Source organism: Phoenix dactylifera, chromosome 1 (genome assembly GCF_009389715.1).
Source record: "Phoenix dactylifera cultivar Barhee BC4 chromosome 1, palm_55x_up_171113_PBpolish2nd_filt_p, whole genome shotgun sequence".
NCBI lineage: Eukaryota > Viridiplantae > Streptophyta > Magnoliopsida > Arecales > Arecaceae > Phoenix > Phoenix dactylifera.
In genome coordinates this window covers 15021972-15042073 of record NC_052392.1, presented here as the reverse complement: position 1 = coordinate 15042073, position 20102 = coordinate 15021972, and the positions used below count along the sequence as shown (strand labels likewise).

The window sequence follows — 20102 nt, the reverse complement described above, 5'->3', positions numbered from 1 at the left end:
GAGCAACTTTCGGACACTGAGAGCCGAGTCGACTCCCGCAAAGCCCGAGTCGACTCCGAGACAGCGCGACCCCAAAAAGACAGAAGACAGTATTTTTGTCTCTGAGAGGCGAGTCGACTCCAAGACAGTTCGAGTCGACTCCAAGGCAGGCTACCCCAAAAAGACAGAAGACTGTTTTTCGGATACTGAGAGCCGAGTCGACTCCGAGACAGTCCGAGTCGACTCCAAGACTGCACGAGCCAAAAGACAGAAGATCGGGAGTTCGGACTCTGAGCGCCGAGTCGACTCCCAGAATTTTCGAGTCGACTCGAGTGAGCAAAGTTGAAGAATACCTCTATGGATTCCTTGGAATGAGTCGACTCCAAAAGTGCCAGGTCAGCTCCAGACTTTGGGGAGTCGACTCCGGGTTAAGTCGAGTCGACTCCCAGTCGAGAAGAGCACTTTAATTCAAATCCGGAACAGTTGCTGAGCCGACTCCAGAAAAGCATGAGTCGACCTGCAGCCAAGTCGACTCCAGATCGCGTGAGTCGACTCCGATCCCAACGGAAACATTGTCAGGATGTGCAGAATGTGCAGAACGGCTAGAAGATTGTGTCTAACGGCTAGTTTCCGTAGGAAATAGCTTAAATAGCCACAGAGAACTGTAGCACGGCAGAGAAGTGACATTCCACTCTAAGAAAACAAGAAATCTTAATCTGCAAAAGGATTTCAACGGAAAAGAAGGAAGAGGGCCATTAACTCCATTCAACCAACTCTTTCCAGCATTAAAGAAGTCTCCTTCAGCCTTCAAGTCTTCAAGACATTGAAGAGGAGACCCAGAGTTCGAGAAGCCCTCCTCTACATCGTCATAAACTTGTTTGAGGGCTCTTAACTTTTCTATTATTTAAATTGCTGAATATCTGCTTTCTTAGAAGCTGTATTTTTTTCTCTTTGTTCTTTCTATCCATTCGGTCCTTACTTGATTCAATCAGGGGGTTGAATCAAGGGTGTAAAGGTTTGTTGGTGAGCCTAGGTTGAAACCAACGTGTAAGGGTTTGATTGTGATCCCGGGAAAACAATCGGGTGGTTCTAGTCGGTGAGCCTGGAAAAACCGACCGAGTTCGTTGTGATCTCGTAAAACAACAAGTTAGGTTGTGAGCTTATAAAACAACCGGCTATAATCCGAGGGGTTATAGTGAATTCCCAAGTGAGGCTTGGGGAGTGGACGTAGGAGCAAGGGTTAGCTCCGAACCACTATAAAATCATTGTGTTTGTGATTGCCTTTGTGTCTCTTACTTTCATTTCATTCACTGCACATAGCATCTAATTAATCAACTTGCAAAAAGTATTAATTAGTATTTCACAAACCATTTAATTGTAATAATTATTTTAAAACCCAATTCACCCCCCTCTTGGGTTGTCTATCTGGGCAACAAGTGGTATCAGAGCCGGAACTCTATTACCCAAAGAGTAAAAGATCAAAATGACAACCCCATTTGGATCTTCTCACATTGAGGGTCAGTACACACATAGACCTCCATTTTTTAATGGATCCGACTACTCATATTGAAAGGCTAGGATGAGAATATTTATCCAAGCCCAAGACTATGAGATGTGGACCACCATTCTAAATGGACCATACATCCCATCCATTTATATTGAGGGTGTCACCATACCCAAGCTTGAAAAGGATTGGGATGACAACGACATTAGGAAGGCACAACTAAATGCCAAAGCAATGAATGTGCTTTATTGTGCATTAGATAGAAATGAATTCAATAGAGTCTCTACTTGCATTTCTGCAAAAGAGATTTGGGATAGACTTGAAGTGAGCCACAAGGGCACAAATCAAGTAAAAGAATCCAAAATAAATATATTAGTTCATAAGTATGAATTATTTAAAATGGATTCTAATGAAACAATCACTTACATGTTCACTAGATTTACTGACATTGTCAATGACCTAAAAAGCCTTGGCAAAAATTATACTAACAGTGAGCTTGTCAGGAAGATTCTTCGTTGTCTACCAAGGTCATGGAAAGCCAAGGTGACGGCAATCCAAGAAGCCAAGGACTTAAACAAGCTGCCACTCGAAGAGCTACTTGGATCCCTCATGACACATGAGCTAACAATGAGACAACACAATGAAGAAGAGTCCTCTCACAAGAAAAAGGTAATAGCACTAAAATCTGTTTCTACTAACAAAGATTTGTCTTGCAGCAGTAGCAGTGATGAGGAAGACAGTAAGGAAGATGATGATGAGGCTCTCCTTGTAAGGAAATTCCGTAGACTCATCAACCGGAAGAAGTCCTCACATCAAAGGAGAGGCCCCTCAAGTTCCTATCACAAGGATAAAGGTAAGGAAAGGAAAAATGAGGGGATCGGATGTTATGAGTGTAAGAAGCCGGGGCACTTCAGAGTTGAGTGTCCTTTGCTGAAGAAGGGGAGCAAGTACAAGAAAAAGAAAGTCCTCGTCTCCACCCTATCGGACTCCGATACATCATCATCATCATCGGATGAGGAACAAGAAGAAAAGGCCAACCTATGTTTTATGGCTAACGACAATGAGGTAACATCCGGAACACATTTAGACTTTACTTTCGATGAATTATATGATGCTTTTAATGAACTAACGGACGAGTATAAGACAATAAACCTTAAAAATAAAGAATTGAAACTAACTAACCAAACTCACCTCCGTAAGTATGAAACATTAGTTAAGGATAAAGATGTTATCATTAAAGAAAATTCAGAACTTAAGACAAGCAACCAAATCTTAATTCAAAAAACTAATACCTTAATTAAAGATAATGAAAGGCTGACCAAAGAAATATTAGAACTTAAGAACAATAAACAAATCTTAAAAGAGAGTCTCATAAAAGATCTAAATGGACTAAAAACAGAAAAACAAAAATTGGCACTAGAACTTGAAAAGTACAAGCCTTTTGTAGAAAAATTTACATATAGCTCAGAAAAATTAGAAATGATACTTAATAGTCAACGAGCTGTGTTCAATAGAGCCGGATTAGGGTATAAACATAAAAATAAGCAAAAACTCCTTAGTAATTTCTTTGTTAAAGCAGGGGAAAGCAAAACTAAGAAAATAACATGCTTTTGCTGTGGAATATTAGGACATAAAGCAAATGTGTGTGATTATAGAAAAGGAAAAACTAAAAGAAAAATTAAAAGGGTTTGGATTCCAAAAGGAACCAACATTACTAACCATGAAGGACCCAAGAAAACTTGGGTACCTAAAATTGTATGATTTGCTTGTGTAGGAGTGTCTTGCAGCCAAGGTCGACAAAAATTGTTGGTACTTGGACAGTGGCTGCTCAAGACACATGACGGGTGACAAGGACCAATTCTTCACCCTTGAGCCTAAGAAGGGAGGTGCTGTGACATTTGGAGACAATAACCAAGGTCACATCATTGGTATAGGTAAAGTACAAATCACCCCTTCAACCTTTATTGATAATGTTCGATATGTTGATGGTCTTAAGCATAATCTACTTAGCATTAGTCAATTGTGTGATAGAGGTTTCGATGTTTTGTTCAAGCCATCCTTATGCATCATAACCAACTCAAATGACAATAGTTTAGTTTTTAAAGGAATAAGACGTGGGAATGTGTATGTAGTAGACCTTGAGGATCTTGCCAAACATAACCCATGTTTAGTTGTTAATGAAACTAAGGATAATGATGCTAGTTGGTTATGGCACCATAAGTTAGGTCATGCAAGCATGGACACAATATCAAAGCTAGTTAAAAGAGATTCCGTGATAGGTTTGCCAAAACTAAAGTTTGAAAAGAATAAAATATGTGAAGCTTGTCAATATGGCAAACAATCAAGGAACTCCTTTAAATCCATAAATTGTGTCTCTACCTCTAGACCTCTAGAACTACTACATATGGATCTATTCGGACCAACTAGAACCATAAGTCTAGGTAGAAATAAATATGGTCTAGTTATTGTAGATGATTTTTCTAGATATACTTGGGTCATGTTCTTAGCTCATAAAGATCAAGCATTTTCAGTTTTTAAGAAATTTCATAAGGAAGTAACAAATGCTAGAGATACTTCAGTCATAGCTATTAGAAGTGACCATGGAACCGAATTTGAAAATCATTTATTTGATGAGTTTTGTAGTAAAAAGAGAATAACTCATAATTTTTCTGCACCTAGGACACCACAACAAAATGGAGTTGTAGAAAGGAAAAATAGAACTCTAGAGGAAATGGCTAGAACAATGTTATGTAAAAGTAACCTCCCTAAGTACTTTTGGGGAGAAGCCATTAATACCTCATGTCATATATTAAATAGAGTTTTATTGAGACCCATTATAAAGAAAACACTTTATGAACTTTGGAAAAACAGAAAACCAAAAGTAAACTATTTTCATATCTTTGGATGTAGGTGTTTTGTTCATAATAATGGGAAAGACAATCTAGGTAAATTTGACTCTAAATCTGATGAGGATATATTTTTGGAGTACTCTACAACTAGTAAAGCCTATAGAGTATTTAATAAAAGAACCCTAGTTATAGAAGAATCTATACATGTTGTTTTTGATGATTCTAGTGATATCTCTTCTAGCAAGAGAGTTGATCTTGATGATGATGCTGAAATTCTTGAAGAAAAGATTGATGAGATGACATTACAAGATGATGAACAAAAATTAATTGGAAATGCATCATCAAGCCAAGAGGCTATTGTGGATCATGGGCTGACTAAGGCTTGGAGGTATGCTCACGGGCATCCTAAGGAATTAATTTTAGTTGATCCATCTCAACCTGTTAGGACTAGAGCATCTCTTAGGAACTTAAATAATCATCTAGCTTTTGTCTCGCATTTTGAACCCAAACACATAGAAGAAGCTGAAAAAGATGTAAATTGGATAAATGCAATGCAAGAAGAATTAAACCAATTTACTAGAAACAAGGTATGGAACCTAGTTGAACGACCCTCTGAATATTCAATTATAGGTACCAAATGGATATATAAAAATAAACTTGATGAAAATGGAATTGTAATTAGGAATAAGGCTAGACTAGTAGCAAAGGGCTATAATCAAGAAGAAGGTATAGATTTTGATGAAATCTTTGCTCCTGTAGCTAGACTTGAGGCAATTAGATTATTACTAGCATTTGCATGCTCTAAGGATTTCAAATTATTTCAAATGGATGTAAAAAGTATATTTTTAAATGGGTATATTAATGAGGAGGTGTATGTAGAACAACCTCCTGGTTTTGAAAATCATCAATACCCTAATCATGTGTATAAATTGAACAAAGCACTTTATGGTTTAAAACAAGCACCTAGAGCATGGTATGAAAGACTTAGCAAATTTCTATTAGACAATGAGTTCACTAGGGGAAATGTAGATACAACACTGTTTTTAAAGAAGAAAAATAAAGATATGTTAGTAGTGCAGATTTATGTTGATGATATTATTTTCGGTGCTACTAACAATCGCCTCTGCGAAGAATTTGCTGACTTGATGCAGAGTGAGTTTGAAATGAGCATGATGGAAGAGCTGAACTATTTCCTCGGACTTCAAATCAAACAATCTGAAGAAGGGATCTTCATCAATCAAGCTAAATACATCAAGGAGATGCTTAAGAAGTTTGATATGGAGGGAAACAAGTCAATCAGCACACCCATGAGCTCATCATGCAAACTAGACCAAGATGAATCAGGTAAATCTGTAGATCAAAAGATGTATAGAGGTATGATAGGATCTTTATTATATCTCACTGCAAGTAGACCTGATATCATGTTTAGTGTATGCATGTGTGCTAGATATCAGTCTAATCCTAAGGAATCTCATCTAATTGCAGTCAAGAGAATCTTTAAATACCTAATAGGAACAAAAAATATAGGTTTATGGTATTCTAAAGAATCTAGCCTGAACTTAATAGGATACACAGATTCAGACTTTGCTGGTTGTAAATTTGATAGAAAAAGCACCAGTGGGTCATGTCAATTCTTAGGAGAAAATTTAATCTCATGGTTTAGCAAGAAACAAAACTCGGTTGCATTATCTACTGCTGAAGCAGAATATGTTGCTGCCGGGAGTTGTTGTGCTCAAATCATGTGGATCAAACAACAATTGGAAGATTATGGAATTAAACAAGATAAAATTTCTATTAATTGTGATAACATAAGTGCTATTAACTTAACTAAGAATCCAATTCAGCACTCAAGAACCGAACACATTGAAATAAGACATCACTTCATAAGAGATCATGTATTGAATGGTGATGTTACACTTCAATTCATTTGCACAGATGATCAACTAGCTGACATTTTCACAAAACCCTTGAGTGAAGTGCGATTTAGTGTGCTTAGGAGAGGATTAGGAGTGATTGATCCATCCTAGTGATGTTCTCTTCTAGTTCATTGATTTTGATGATTAGATTGTGTTAAATATAGAGTTTCTCATCTATGATCGTCAAATCAGATCATAACTTAGTGATTGTCCCTTGTTTGGTACGAAAATAGCATGATTTTTAGGTGCGTGCCAGAGTTCGAGTCGACTCGGATACGTTTCAGAGTCGGCTCATGAAGGGGAGTCGACTCGCACATGGACGGGAGTCGACTCGAGGTCGATGACAGCATCAGGGGAGTCGACTCGCACATAGACGGGAGTCGACTCGAGGACGATGACAGCATAAGGGGAGTCGACTCGCGCATATTTTGGAGTCGACTCGAGGTCGAGTCGACTCGCGACTTACTGGAGTCGACTCGCGGTCGGGATCCGAGATTTTAACCCTAATCCAAGCATTTAATCAACACTTCTATTCACCGCCTCCACTGTTCACAAACCCTAGAGCCGTCTCCGACATCGTCTCCGACCTCCGTTAGGGTTTTTCCGTCGACCTTCTTCCGTCCATTAGGTTTATTCCCCATCCCTAGGTCAAGAATGCCCCGTAAGATGGTTGTCCCAAGCCGGAAGAGGCCCCAACCCGCAAGTGGTGCCGAGCGACGGTCCAAGGCTCGGAACGATCCCGTGAGGCCACAACCTCCGGTTCGTTCCCCGCCGAGGCCGGTTCCCTCGCGTCCGTGCGCCGGGAAGGCGATCTCCACCGGGAGATATGTCAACTTCGACTATCTCTCCCGAGAAGGCTTCACCATAGGGGATAGGTTGAGGGCCCAAGGTTTAGAGTTCTTTTGTTCACTAGATCTCCCCACATACCCAGGGCTAGTTAGGGAGTTCTATGGAACAGTGTCTAGGGGCAATGGTGGAATACAGGGAACCGTAGCGGGTGTCCCTCTATTCATTTCTGAGGATTTTATAGCACAAATCCTACATCTTCCCCAAGTAGGGGTATTTCCTACACACCCGACTGATAGGACTGAGGCACTTACGGCCATATTAGGGAGTCCACCCCAGTCCCCACTAGATGAGGTGTCCGCTGGTTCACTCTCTGTTGAGATGCGGCTCCTCCTGAGTATCATATCCAAGACCCTATTTCCTAAAACCGGCCGTTTTGATTTTGTGTCCGAGAGGGACCTAGCCCTCATGTATTACATTCTCCAAGACACCCCTATTAACTTTCCCAAGATGATCTACAAATACCTATGTGAGCCACTAGACAAACCTAGGCTCACCCTTCCATATGGGATGCTATACACCTTGATTTTTAGAGAGTCTGAGATCCCCATTCCTGAGGGGGAACCCTCTCGCGCACTGCGATACACAGATTGCATGGGTGAGGGAACCCTTCACAGGATGGGTTTTGATAAGGTAGAGGGAGTCTGGATCAGGAAATCCTCTTCCACACCTACTACTAGACGCTCCCCCAGTCCTGATCCTGATTCTGACTTTCCCACCTATCCCTCCACCTCAGCACCATCCACCTCAGCCGGACCCTCCTCTTCAGCACCACCCACTCAGCCGACAGAGGTCCGGATAAATTAAATAACCAGACACTTTAATTCATTTTAAAATTTTATTATAAATCTCCTTGTTTGTTGAGCAATTCACTTTACATATACTCAATATTTTGTCATCATCAAAAAGGGGGAGATTGTGGAGTGATTGATTATAACCCTATTTGATTTTGATGAGCTCAAAGCATTTGAGTATATCTTATGTGTACTAATGAATTCAATCTAGTGTTTCAGTGAAATTCTCTTAAATTTATGGTTAAGTGCCTCTAGATTTGGTTCAAGACATTTTGGATAAGTTAAGAAGTCAATATGAACCAAAGTCTGAGACTCGAGTCGACTCCGAAATATTACGAGTCGACTCCAAGCGTATCAGAAGCACTGGCACAGGCTCGAGTCGACTCCGGAACATTACGAGTCGACTCCAAGCGTATAACAGACAGACGAATAGAAAGACCCAACTCAAAACCTGTCAGCGAGTCGACTCCTGAAGAGCGCGAGTCGACTCCGATGCTTGCCGAGTCGACTCCAAAGTAGTATGAGTCGACTCCAGGGAGTTACAGACAAAAAGACAGAGAAGTTATTTTGGACCCTGAGAGCCGAGCCAACTCCTGAGGAACGCGAGTCGACTCCGATGGTTGGCAGGTCGACTCCAAAGGAAGCGAGAGTCGACTCTCAGTGTAATACAAGGCAAAAGTCAGAGAGCAACTTTCGGACACTGAGAGCCGAGTCGACTCCGAGACAGCGCGACCCCAAAAAGACAGAAGACAGTATTTTTGTCTCTGAGAGGCGAGTCGACTCCAAGACAGTTCGAGTCGACTCCAAGGCAGCGCTACCCCAAAAAGACAGAAGACTGTTTTTCGAATACTGAGAGCCGAGTCGACTCCGAGATAGTCCGAGTCGACTCCAAGACTGCACGAGCCAAAAGACAGAAGATTGGGAGTTCGGACTCTGAGCGCCGAGTCGACTCCCAGAATTTCCGAGTCGACTCGAGTGAGCAAAGTTGAAGAATACCTCTATGGATTCCTTGGAATGAGTCGACTCCAAAAGTGCCAGGTCAGCTCCAGACTTTGGGGAGTCGACTCCGGGTTAAGTCGAGTCGACTCCCAGTCGAGAAGAGCACTTTAATTCAAATCCGGAACAGTTGCCGAGCCGACTCCAGAAAAGCATGAGTCGACTCGTGCTGCAGCCGAGTCGACTCCAGATCGCGCGAGTCGACTCCGATCCCAACGGAAACATTGTCAGGATGTGCAGAATGTGCAGAACGGCTAGAAGATTATGTCTAACGGCTAGTTTCCGTAGGAAATGGCTTAAATAGCCACAGAGAATTGTAGCACGGCAGAGAAGTGACATTCCACTTTAAGAAAACAAGAAATCTTAATCTGCAAAAGGATTTCAACGGAAAAGAAGGAAGAGGGCCATTAACTCCATTCAACCAACTCTTCCCAGCATTAAAGAAGTCTCCTTCAGCCTTCAAGTCTTCAAGACATTGAAGAGGAGACCCAGAGTTCGAGAAGCCCTCCTCTACATCGTCATAAACTTGTTTGAGGGCTCTTAACTTTTCTATTATTTAAATTGCTGAATATCTGCTTTCTTAGAAGCTGTATTTTTTTCTCTTTGTTCTTTCTATCCATTCGGTCCTTACTTGATTCAATCAGGGGGTTGAATCAAGGGTGTAAAGGTTTGTTGGTGAGCCTAGGTTGAAACCAACGTGTAAGGGTTTGATTGTGATCCCGGGAAAACAATCGGGTGGTTCTAGTCGGTGAGCCTGGAAAAACCGACCGAGTTCGTTGTGATCTCGTAAAACAACAAGTTAGGTTGTGAGCTTATAAAACAACCGGCTATAATCCGAGGGGTTATAGTGAATTCCCAAGTGAGGCTTGGGGAGTGGACGTAGGAGCAAGGGTTAGCTCCGAACCACTATAAAATCATTGTGTTTGTGATTGCCTTTGTGTCTCTTACTTTCATTTCATTCACTGCACATAGCATCTAATTAATCAACTTGCAAAAAGTATTAATTAGTATTTCACAAACCATTTAATTGTAATAATTATTTTAAAACCCAATTCACCCCCCCTCTTGGGTTGTCTATCTGGGCAACAAGTGGTATCAGAGCCGGAACTCTATTACCCAAAGAGTAAAAGATCAAAATGACAACCCCATTTGGATCTTCTCACATTGAGGGTCAGTCCACACATAGACCTCCATTTTTTAATGGATCCGACTACTCATATTGAAAGGCTAGGATGAGAATATTTATCCAAGCCCAAGACTATGAGATGTGGACCACCATTCTAAATGGACCATACATCCCATCCATTTATATAGAGGGTGTCACCATACCCAAGCTTGAAAAGGATTGGGATGACAACGACATTAGGAAGGCACAACTAAATGCCAAAGCAATGAATGTGCTTTATTGTGCATTAGATAGAAATGAATTCAATAGAGTCTCTACTTGCATTTCTGCAAAAGAGATTTGGGATAGACTTGAAGTGACCCACGAGGGCACAAATCAAGTAAAAGAATCCAAAATAAATATATTAGTTCATAAGTATGAATTATTTAAAATGGATTCTAATGAAACAATCACTTGCTAATGTCGTTAGATTAGGGTAGACATTTTATACTAACTGAAGATGGACTATACCTAAATTACTTTTGTGAAATTTTATTCGAATGCTCATTAGGCTTGTTGCCAATTTGCATAATAATTCAAGAATGAAATAAATTTCAAATAACCCTTGTTGCCATGTTAGTGATGAATTCCTTGCCCTAGGTTCTTCTACTTATATCATTTTCAATTGCATTTCTCGTTAAATTATTTAGGTTAATATTCTCCACAAACTCATATTTATAAATTAAAAAAAAATAATTGTACCCCAATCCCTGTGGATCGATATCCGTAATCACTATCCTACAGGATACGTGCTATTGCGTGGTTTTAAAACTGACTATCAGTTATCTCCAGCACGTGCAGATCACATGCACTTTTTTTTTGGAGGACCCGAGTTACCGGGTTGTGGGTAACGGGTTTAGAACTTACCCGTTACCGTGACTTCTTCTTCAACCTCCCGACCGATTCAGGAGGACGTGCCGACCTCCTCGGCGGCAGCTGCGGAACGGGCGGAGGTCGTGGAGGCGGCTGCGGAGACAAACTGTGGTGGCGGCCCCAGCGATGGAGCGGCGGTGGAGAGGGGCGGCCGGTCACAGTGGGTGCGACGGTGGATCTAGGGACTCCTTCCCCGTTGAAACCGGCAGCTGCTACAGGGGGTCTGAGACCACTGGTTGCTGTTTTCGGTGGGACTCAGGGACAGCGTCGTGAGAGGGGTGGTGATACCCCCTCTCTTTTTGGCAGTGGGAATCGCACGGGGCCCTTCAACCCGCTCCGATGTCCGCAGGATGAGAGGTACGAAGAATTCGTGCGGCAGCCTGATATGCGGGATCGGGGGTTGCTCTACCATACACCAGGGTCCACTGCTTTGGCACAGAGGCAAAGCACGACTCTGATACCAAGCTGATGACGGACACTGTAGGATAAAGAGGAGAAGGAGGAAGAACAAGGGAGAGAGAAGGAAGAAGAGGTTATAAAAACGCAAGAAGAAGAGAAGGGGAGGAGGAAGAAGAAGAAGAACAAGAAGGAGGCTAGGGTTTTTTCATTCAATCATCAATTGCCTCATATATGAGAGGGGTGGTCTTTATATAGACCTTACACATTGACCCAATTACATAAACCCAATTGACTAGTCTAATAACAAAATAATTGACCAAATTGACTTGACTAAGATAAAAGCAAATAATGCAATAAAAGAAAATGACTCGAACTCAAATGGACCTAATTCGGGTCTGACTCAATTCGGAGGCTCAGGATCATCTGAATGAAGGGCTCTAATGTCTCCATCACTATGCGTTCTCATGGGTCCCACAATGTTTGGAAGGATCCAATAAACCAGATGTTCTAAGCAGGGCCCGCCCAACCCTTACGCGACTGAGGTGGTCGCCTAAGGCCCTAGTCTAAAGAAGGCCCACCACAGAAAATGTCTCAAAGACAAACAAAAAGGAAAAAAACCTTCTTAGTGAGTTCGCCTTAGGCCGACCCACTGTATAGAAGGCCTTAAAAACAAAACAAAAAGAAAAAAGACCCATTTTAGTGAGTTCGCCTTAGGCACCCAAATGCATTGAGCTGCTCCTCTTCTAAGTGATTTGAAGGCAGTAAGGCACTATACTGATAGCCAAAATAAAAAGAAAAAAAGAAAAAAAAGGAAAAAAAGCCTGCTGAAATGGGAAAAAGCTACACGAAAATTTATAAACTTCATGGGTTCAAAGAATTGGAGCTACTCGAACACTTGGAAGGGTAGCTAGTTTGGGTAACTTTCGGCATAGAAATATGAGATGCTGGCATACATGCATGTAAATGCGACTTACCCTACAGCTCATTTTGGCAGTAGATGCAATTACAGCTTCTGTCCATTTAACTCAATTTAGCAGTGCCTCATTATATACTTAAAAAAAAGGGAGCAAACTCATGCAGACACATGAACATACATTTTCAAGGACATGCAGACGTGCGGGTGCACTTATAGGGATAACGATGCTATGGAGGATGTGCAAGAAAAGAAAGAAAACACATTGGTTGAACCGAGAGGAGGCAGATGTCTGGCCTAGAATGTCAGGAAATGACAGAAAGAGATACCAGGTTTGATGAAGGATGAAAAGCAGAGAAAAAAGAGAAAACATCGCCATAATAGATTCTTGAAAAATCCGTGATTTATACCTTATTGGAGCTTATCACGACCGTTCGGCATTTCAGCGAATGATCCATGATATTTGCCGACTTCATGAATAAAATACGGAATATCAACCAACTCGTTTTTTTTTTTTTTTTGACAAGTCGAAAAGATCATACACATCTAGTATGAATACGTCCCATAAAATCAGAAAGCAAAAAGAAATTTAGAGGAGAAGGGGTGGTCTCCTGGCTGCGCCAAAGAGTGCCACCAGAATGCTGTTCAACATAAAAAGCAACTCAATTCGCCACTCTGTTCGCCTTTCTGTAGATATGGGATGCCTGGAATGCACTACAATCCCTAGTTAACCTAAGGATGTCCTGCAGCAAGGGATGCCCGCACGACATCCTACGGTGACCTTGGATCCACTGAATCACAACAGCAGAATCACCTTCAAGCTGAATGCAATTCACTCCCAATGTGAGCCTGGCAAAGATGATACCCTCCCAAGCTATCCTCTGCTTCACCCCTGGAATAGAGACATCAAAAATACGGCTGCCGCCAGCCACCAACATCCTAGAGTCAGGAAGTCTGATAACAAATTTGGCTCCAACTCTGCTGCCATCATCAGATACGCTGATGTTGAAGTTGACCTAAAGAAAGCTCGGGGGTGGAGGCTCCCATCGGATGAAAATCGTCTAGATCGCTACAAGAGCTGAGTAGGAGTTCCGGGTGTCCCTCGCAATCATAGTATCTCCGACGGAAGATGACTAGAAGTACTTGGCTGCTTGAAGTGAGGCTCTGTTGACCATCAACCTCAGGTGATGTCCTCTGTTCTTGAAGACCCGAGCATTCTAGTCAAGCCAGATGTGGTAGGCTAGATAAGCAGCCTTCACCCTCGAAGGAATCGAGGCAGAGCTCCCATAGTTCCTTGCAAGTAATTCAAGAAGGCAGTGACAAGGGACATGGATTGCCAAAAACTCCAATTAGCCTCCAAATATGCCTAACCCCAAGACAATAGAATAAGGCATGTGCAAACGTCTTCTCCTCCTGACATTTGTCACAAGCTAACGGGAGACTCAGACCTCTGCCACACAGCACACCCTTGGTTGGAAGGCATCTCTATACCATCTTTTAGAGGAATAAGGCCACCCGAGGATGAACACAAAATCTCCAAATCCAGCCACCGCCCAACCTCTGCGTGGGCTCAGCCCTATAAAGGTCATAGAGGTCGCTAGCCCTCACCCTTAATTTACAAGATATCCTTCAAACCCTTCTTTCAGGGGCATCCCCCAAGGGAATCAGCATAGCAAAAACTCTCTCGGTCATTGGTCCCCAAAGATGCGATGGACATTCGCTGCATTCCATCTCCTTTCCCTAAGAAGGAACATGTCGCATACCTTGAGTCCCTCAGCACTCTAAACATCAACTATGGTAGGCCAAGTACACAGTGGCTAGTTGGACAACCAGGCATCATCTATGACATCGATCGAGAGCCCATCTCCAATCGACCATCTGATGCTAGCCAGTACTAGCGGAGCATGAGCACGCATGTCCCACCATATGAGGGAACTACGTCGAGTCACCTAAAAATCAATGCTCTAGAGTAGGTCTCATACTTGGCTCTCATCATGGAGCACCATAGGCCTTTTAGTTTAAGCAAGAACCTCACCACATGTCTGGATACAAGGGCCTCTCTCCTCATCTGAAGTGACTGGATGCCTAGACCCCTACTGCGTGTCGGCTGGCATACGACATCTCAGGCAACAAGATGGACTCCACCCCTACCCTCCTACCTACCCCAAAAGAAGGTCCCGAACATCTGCTCTAGTCTCATCAGTGGGGCCTTAGGCAAGAGGGTGTTGGTCAACATGTAGACCAGTATCGAGCATAAAACTGCTTTTAACAAAGTCGCTCCACCCATTATCGAGAGTGCCTTGTCCTGCCACCCCTCTAACCTCTATCGGATGTTCTGCTCCATACTGCTACAGTCAAAATCCTTGCAGACATATGCTAGGAATAGGGACACCGAGGTATTGCTAGACCCCATCTTGCTCACCCACCCCCAGGATTGATTTATGCTGGATTTGAGTTGGGACTTGATCTTGGGGTTGAAACAAACATCAGATTTGGTAAGATTCACTCTTCTGTCCCGATGCTAGACATTAGTCCTCCAGAGTCCTCTCAATCACTAGGGCATTCTGCTTGGTGGCTCAGGCAAGCAACATACAATCATCAGTAAATAGAAGATGCGAAATTGACTCTACAGTGGGGGCTAGCTTGTAGGCATCGAGTACCTGCATCATGGTAGTCGCTCGGCGGGCTCTAGACAGGGCATTAGCGTAGATAGTGGACTCGAAAAAGGGCGTTTGTAAGCCATTCACTAGGATAGCAAAAAATGGCACTTGTATGCAACTCATAATCCACCTGATCCACCTCTCATGGAAATCAAAACTCTCTAAGGAAAGAATCAGAAACTGCCAACTCATACGGTCATAAGCACTCTCTATTCAAGCTTGACTACCATCAAACTGCGCCAGGTTGGGGCCTGATGAAGATCCTGCATGAACTTCTAGGTGATAAGGACATTGTCAGTGATGCTCTAGCCTTCTACAAAGCCCCCCTGCTCTAGACTAATGAGACATGGGATGATACCCCACAGTATGATGACCAGGATCTTCACAATAACTTTATATAAGGTATTGCATAAGCTAATGGGTCTGTAGTGGCCTGGCTCCGTGGCATCCCGTCTTTTCAAAATCATTGTGATGAAGGTCCTCTTCCAGGCATTGGGCATTGCCACTATATAGAAGAATTGCTGGATGGCAACAACAATCTCAAGCCGAAGGATGGTCCAGTACCTCTTGAAGAAGGGGAGAAAGCCATCTAGGTCGGAAACCTTGTCCTCTACTTGATGCATTCGCAGAACTGCTCTCCCAAGTATAGGAAAATCGCACAAGTAGTATAACTTGGGAGTCTGAGGTCGATTCGTTAGAAAGCGGTCTATGTGTTATTAGCGTAGTTTCAGATGTAATTTCAGATAGTTTCTAGAAATTGAAAGTAGAGAATAATAAGTAAATAAACAAAGTTCAATAAAATAAAGATGGTTAGAGATCCAGAATCCTCCTTGACTATATTGCATCCAAAAAATAAACTCTACGGTTCTTGACTTAAAGATTCAAAAGTAGAATAGATCTAATCATGAAATATATTTCATGAACACATGAACTCAACTTCTAAGCATTCATCATGCTTATTACGTCTATGACAAATCAAATACTAAAGCAATCTATGTATCAATATACATAAACCATTTAAGAACTATCTACAAAACAAATATGCAAGAATCCAAAAAATATCAATAGATATAAATCATTTAGAATAAAAGTTCAGAGTTTACTTCAAAAAAGCAATAAATCAAAGGTTCATCTATCACCCTTCACCAAAGAAATCAGTCACCCATTACACGCGTCAACCTCTCCCTTTTTTTCTTTTTTTTTCGGAATGAGAGGGTCCTCTGTTTCTGAGTACCCCCCCTCTCTATTTTCCTTCTTTCTATTCGAAATACCCCCTAGGTCAAGAGAAGAAGCTAGATATATATTGCCCCCGAGAGAGAGAGAGAGAGAGATAGATCCCCCCTCCTTTGGCTTCTTGGTTTGAATTTATTTAAAATCTAAAGAAAACTTCCTAACTAGTTGCATGAGACCCCCAACTAAGCAGAATTCCTCGCTGTTATTCTGCAGAAGAGAGGAATGGATGCACGGGATGATGAAGATGGAAGGTTGGATCGTGGATCTGGAAGCTGGAATGTTGGGATGCACGGAAGAAACGGACGCGGAGGATCGTGAACTCCGAAAGGCTAGAACGGACGGATGCGGGGCCTAGGATGCGGATCCGAAAGGTGATGTGGAAGGATGGAACGAACGGATGGATCGCATGCCGAAGAACGGATGCGGGGACGCGCTGAACGCTGGAAACACTGCTGTGAACCCCACGGATCATTGGATCCTCTCGGATGGTGAATCTAAGCCCTTGGCTGCTCCCTAACCTGTGTTTCTAAGGAAGAATCCATGGGCTCTCCCTTGGATTGTTGATTTGTCCCTTGTTGTGCACTGCTGGCTGTTGACTTGTCTTCCCATTGACTGTGGCTTGGCCATGGGCTGACTGTTGTTCCATGCGGCCGAACTTAGTCCTGCTGATGCATATTTTAGCTTTGATTTATGATTACCTACACCCAACAAAAATATAATATTAATTCAGCGATATTATCATTATCTTGTTAGCAATAATACTAATTTAAGTGGTATGTAGGTCGCACTTTTGTACTCTTATCAACAATATTACCTCTTGAACCTCCGTGCCTCAATCAGAGTGGTAATAACAGTGTTCCAATGGCCAAAACCCTCTCCGTAGGTGGTACCCCCACCAAATGTCTGCTAGTCCCAATCTAAGTCATCTATCAGAATTTGAAAAACTGCAGGAATTCCCAAGTGATAGAGCGCCATCATCCTTAGTTGTCTAACCACTGCTAGTCTTCAACCTTCTGATTCTGTTTCTCTGTCTTCGAATGATTGTGGATTGATGAAAGTATCTGGTGTTCCTATCACCCTCTGCAATCCACTATGCTCAGGACTTCTGCCACCAAAATTTCTCTTCCTAGCGCAAGAGAGAGTGGTGTGCCGCCAGTGTCGTTCTGAGCTCATGCAGCTCTTACGAAGAAAGCCCCCCGCACTACTCCTCCTTAGACTGGAGATGGGATATAGAGACTTCAACCTCCTCCAATCTCCTGAAGATGTTACCCACCTCCACTCTATTCTAGGTTCGGAGTCGGTGTTTGGTTAGCTCCGGCTTTTGGGTGACCCGATACATCGCATCCCCACACACAATTGTCCGCCAAACATCCCGCATAATATCCCAAGAATGTGAGTAGGAGAGCCAGATCTTCTCAAATTGAAAGAGAGACTGATAAGAGGTGGGGGGGGGGGGGGGGTCAGTGCTAATCAACACTGGACAGTGATATGAGGCAATCCGGTGTAACTGACTCACATGGTAGTCTGAAAATCGCTGAATCCACCCTGTCATCGCGAACACCCAATCAATCCTCTCCCAAACTTTTTTCCGGCCTTGTCGATTATTGCACCAAGTAAATCTTGGCCTAGTGAAACCCAAGTTGACGAGATCGTTAACTGCAATGAAATCCTGAAACTCTCTAACCTCAACTTTGGATGAGAAAGGCCTTCCTCCCCTCTTCTACTAAGGCCCATCAACACAATTGAAATCACCCACCATAAGGGATGGGAGACTATGCTGGATCATACTAGTCACCTCTCTCCTAGAACCCAGCGCTCTCTGTAATCGGTGCTAGCATACTTTATAAACAAAACCCTCAAGAGGGGGGGGGGTGTATAATCATAGATCACCATAATAAGTTGATGATTACATTTGTGAAAAACATCAAAGTTGAAAAATCCCTGTCTCCACGCCACCACTAAGCCCCCTGATAGGCCTCTGGATTCAATAGCAAAGAATCCCCATGAAGGTGGGAAATGCCGCTTGGCCTGTTGGAGACTCCTACCCGACAGTCTTGTCTCCACAAGTACACACATATTTGGACTATGAAGCTGTACCAATCTTCTGAAGGAGGTTGAAAAACATGGCTTCCTTGCCCCCTTGCATTTCTAAAACAAGCACTTCATCTTGGCGAAGGAGAGGCTCCTGGTGGGCACACGACATTTGCCTCCCGGTCATCCCCTACTCGGATGGGAGTGCATGAAGCCTCCTGCAAGGGGCACTCTACCCCATCTTCCCTATCTAACACCAACTTCAACTTCTGGACCATGGCCATATAGTCCCCACCAGCAGCCTTCTGCTTAGGTGGCCATGCTAGCAGCCCCCCATCGTCCTCTTCCACAGAGAGCACCAAATTCACTCTAGGCATTGTCGAGCCCACTCCCCCCAATCGTCGGTCAGTCGAGTCTGCCTCGGTCCAGCTCCCACAACTGCCTCCTCCTCCTTATAGCCATTCTGCCCTATCGCCGATTTGCCCCATATCCGCCGGCATGCTCGAGGGGCAGTTCATGCTCGCCGCTGTTGGATGTCCCCTGCTTCCCACAGTCGAGTGAAGAGGTCAGTGCCGAGGCCGCACTGCTACCACTCGCCTCCAAAAAAAGAAATATTGGTGGTGGAGAAGCTATCGCCGGGGAAGACGCCGAACCCTCCGCTTCTCCTTCCGATCCAGTCATCCGTCGCGAAACAAGAGGACTTCTGGCTCGTTTGAGCAGTCTGGAGCCGTACCCAACTTCAATCATGACCCCATCCAACCCGTGTCGCGACTTAGGGTTGGGTTCCAACCCGGTGCTGAGTTGACTTAGGGTTGGGTTCCAACCCGTGTCATGACTCTGGTCTGCGGCAAGTCATCAATGGTGTATCCTTTTTCGGGTGATCAGCGTTGTGCCATCTTGGCCGGCTTCTGCCAGCCTTCAAAATTTGGTGGGGACCCGATGAGCTCGGTTGATTCCAAGGGGAGTTCAGCTTCAAGTGGGATGAGCTTGGGCCAGAGGTAGACTCGGGGTTCGAACTAGACATCTTCCTCAACCTTACCCTAGCTTTAGGAGCCCTTGGTTGCTGAATCCTCGCCGTGGCAAGCTAGGGCCCAAACACCGGTCGTCGGTCCAGGGTAGGGTGCTCTGCGTCCGCTGGCTCGAGGTTTCTCAAGCGGTTTCCACCACCATCGGCATCAGGCGCTCCCTTCACAACTCACCCTCCATCGACTTCGGCACCGACATGGGGGTTTTGCATTCCTTGTCCCGATGGCCGATTCTCCCACAGAGAAAGCAGAAGTCGGGGATGTTTTCATAAACAAAGCTTTGCTAGAAGGTCCTAGCCCCTCCCTGAATGAAGATCCTTAGCTTCAAGGGCTCCGCGATGTCGATCTCAAGCTTGATCCAGGTGTAGCCCAATTTCTGAGGTGGGTCCGTGAACTCATCTAGAGCCAATGGACACCTGGCCGCTGCCGCGATGTCGAGGATGGACTCCTTCTCATAGTATTCTAGAGGAAGGCTCGCTAGCCGAAACCACACCAGCATCTTCTTGACCAAATCGACGCCAAGGACAAAGTTCGACGCCCATGGTTCCATCGCTAGTACCTGCCCGGCAACCAATGGGCTGTCGACGATCGCCGCATTCCAATCTTCCTCACCCCTGAACTGAAGAGCTAAGTTGTCATCAACCATAGGGAAGGCCTCCATCTTATAGTCCAGCTTCAATCTTGCCTTGATATCCCGAGCCACCCAGTCAGCAGATACCCACCGACTGAGACTCCGAGCAATCAGTGCTGTAGACTCCCACGCCTGCCTCGACGCCTCCACCTTTTTCTCTAGGAGCCCTAAAACCCTCATAGTCCTGCTGAAGGTTGTCAAGTTCCTCCTCGGAGATCTTGTGATTGGTCCATTGATGTTATTCACCCATGCCGTGGTGGTCTCAGCCCTTCTCGAAGTCCCCACTGC

The 20102-nt window shown here is 43.8% G+C and overlaps 1 protein-coding gene across 1 annotated transcript; it reads right to left on the bottom strand.

The window, feature by feature from the left end:
• Positions 1 to 19466: 19466 nt before the first annotated feature.
• On the bottom strand, positions 19467 to 19994 carry LOC120110087. The gene has a single exon (XM_039124034.1). It carries the CDS (start codon positions 19992 to 19994, stop codon positions 19467 to 19469), a length of 528 nt encoding a protein of 175 aa, XP_038979962.1.
• Positions 19995 to 20102: the final 108 nt, after the last annotated feature.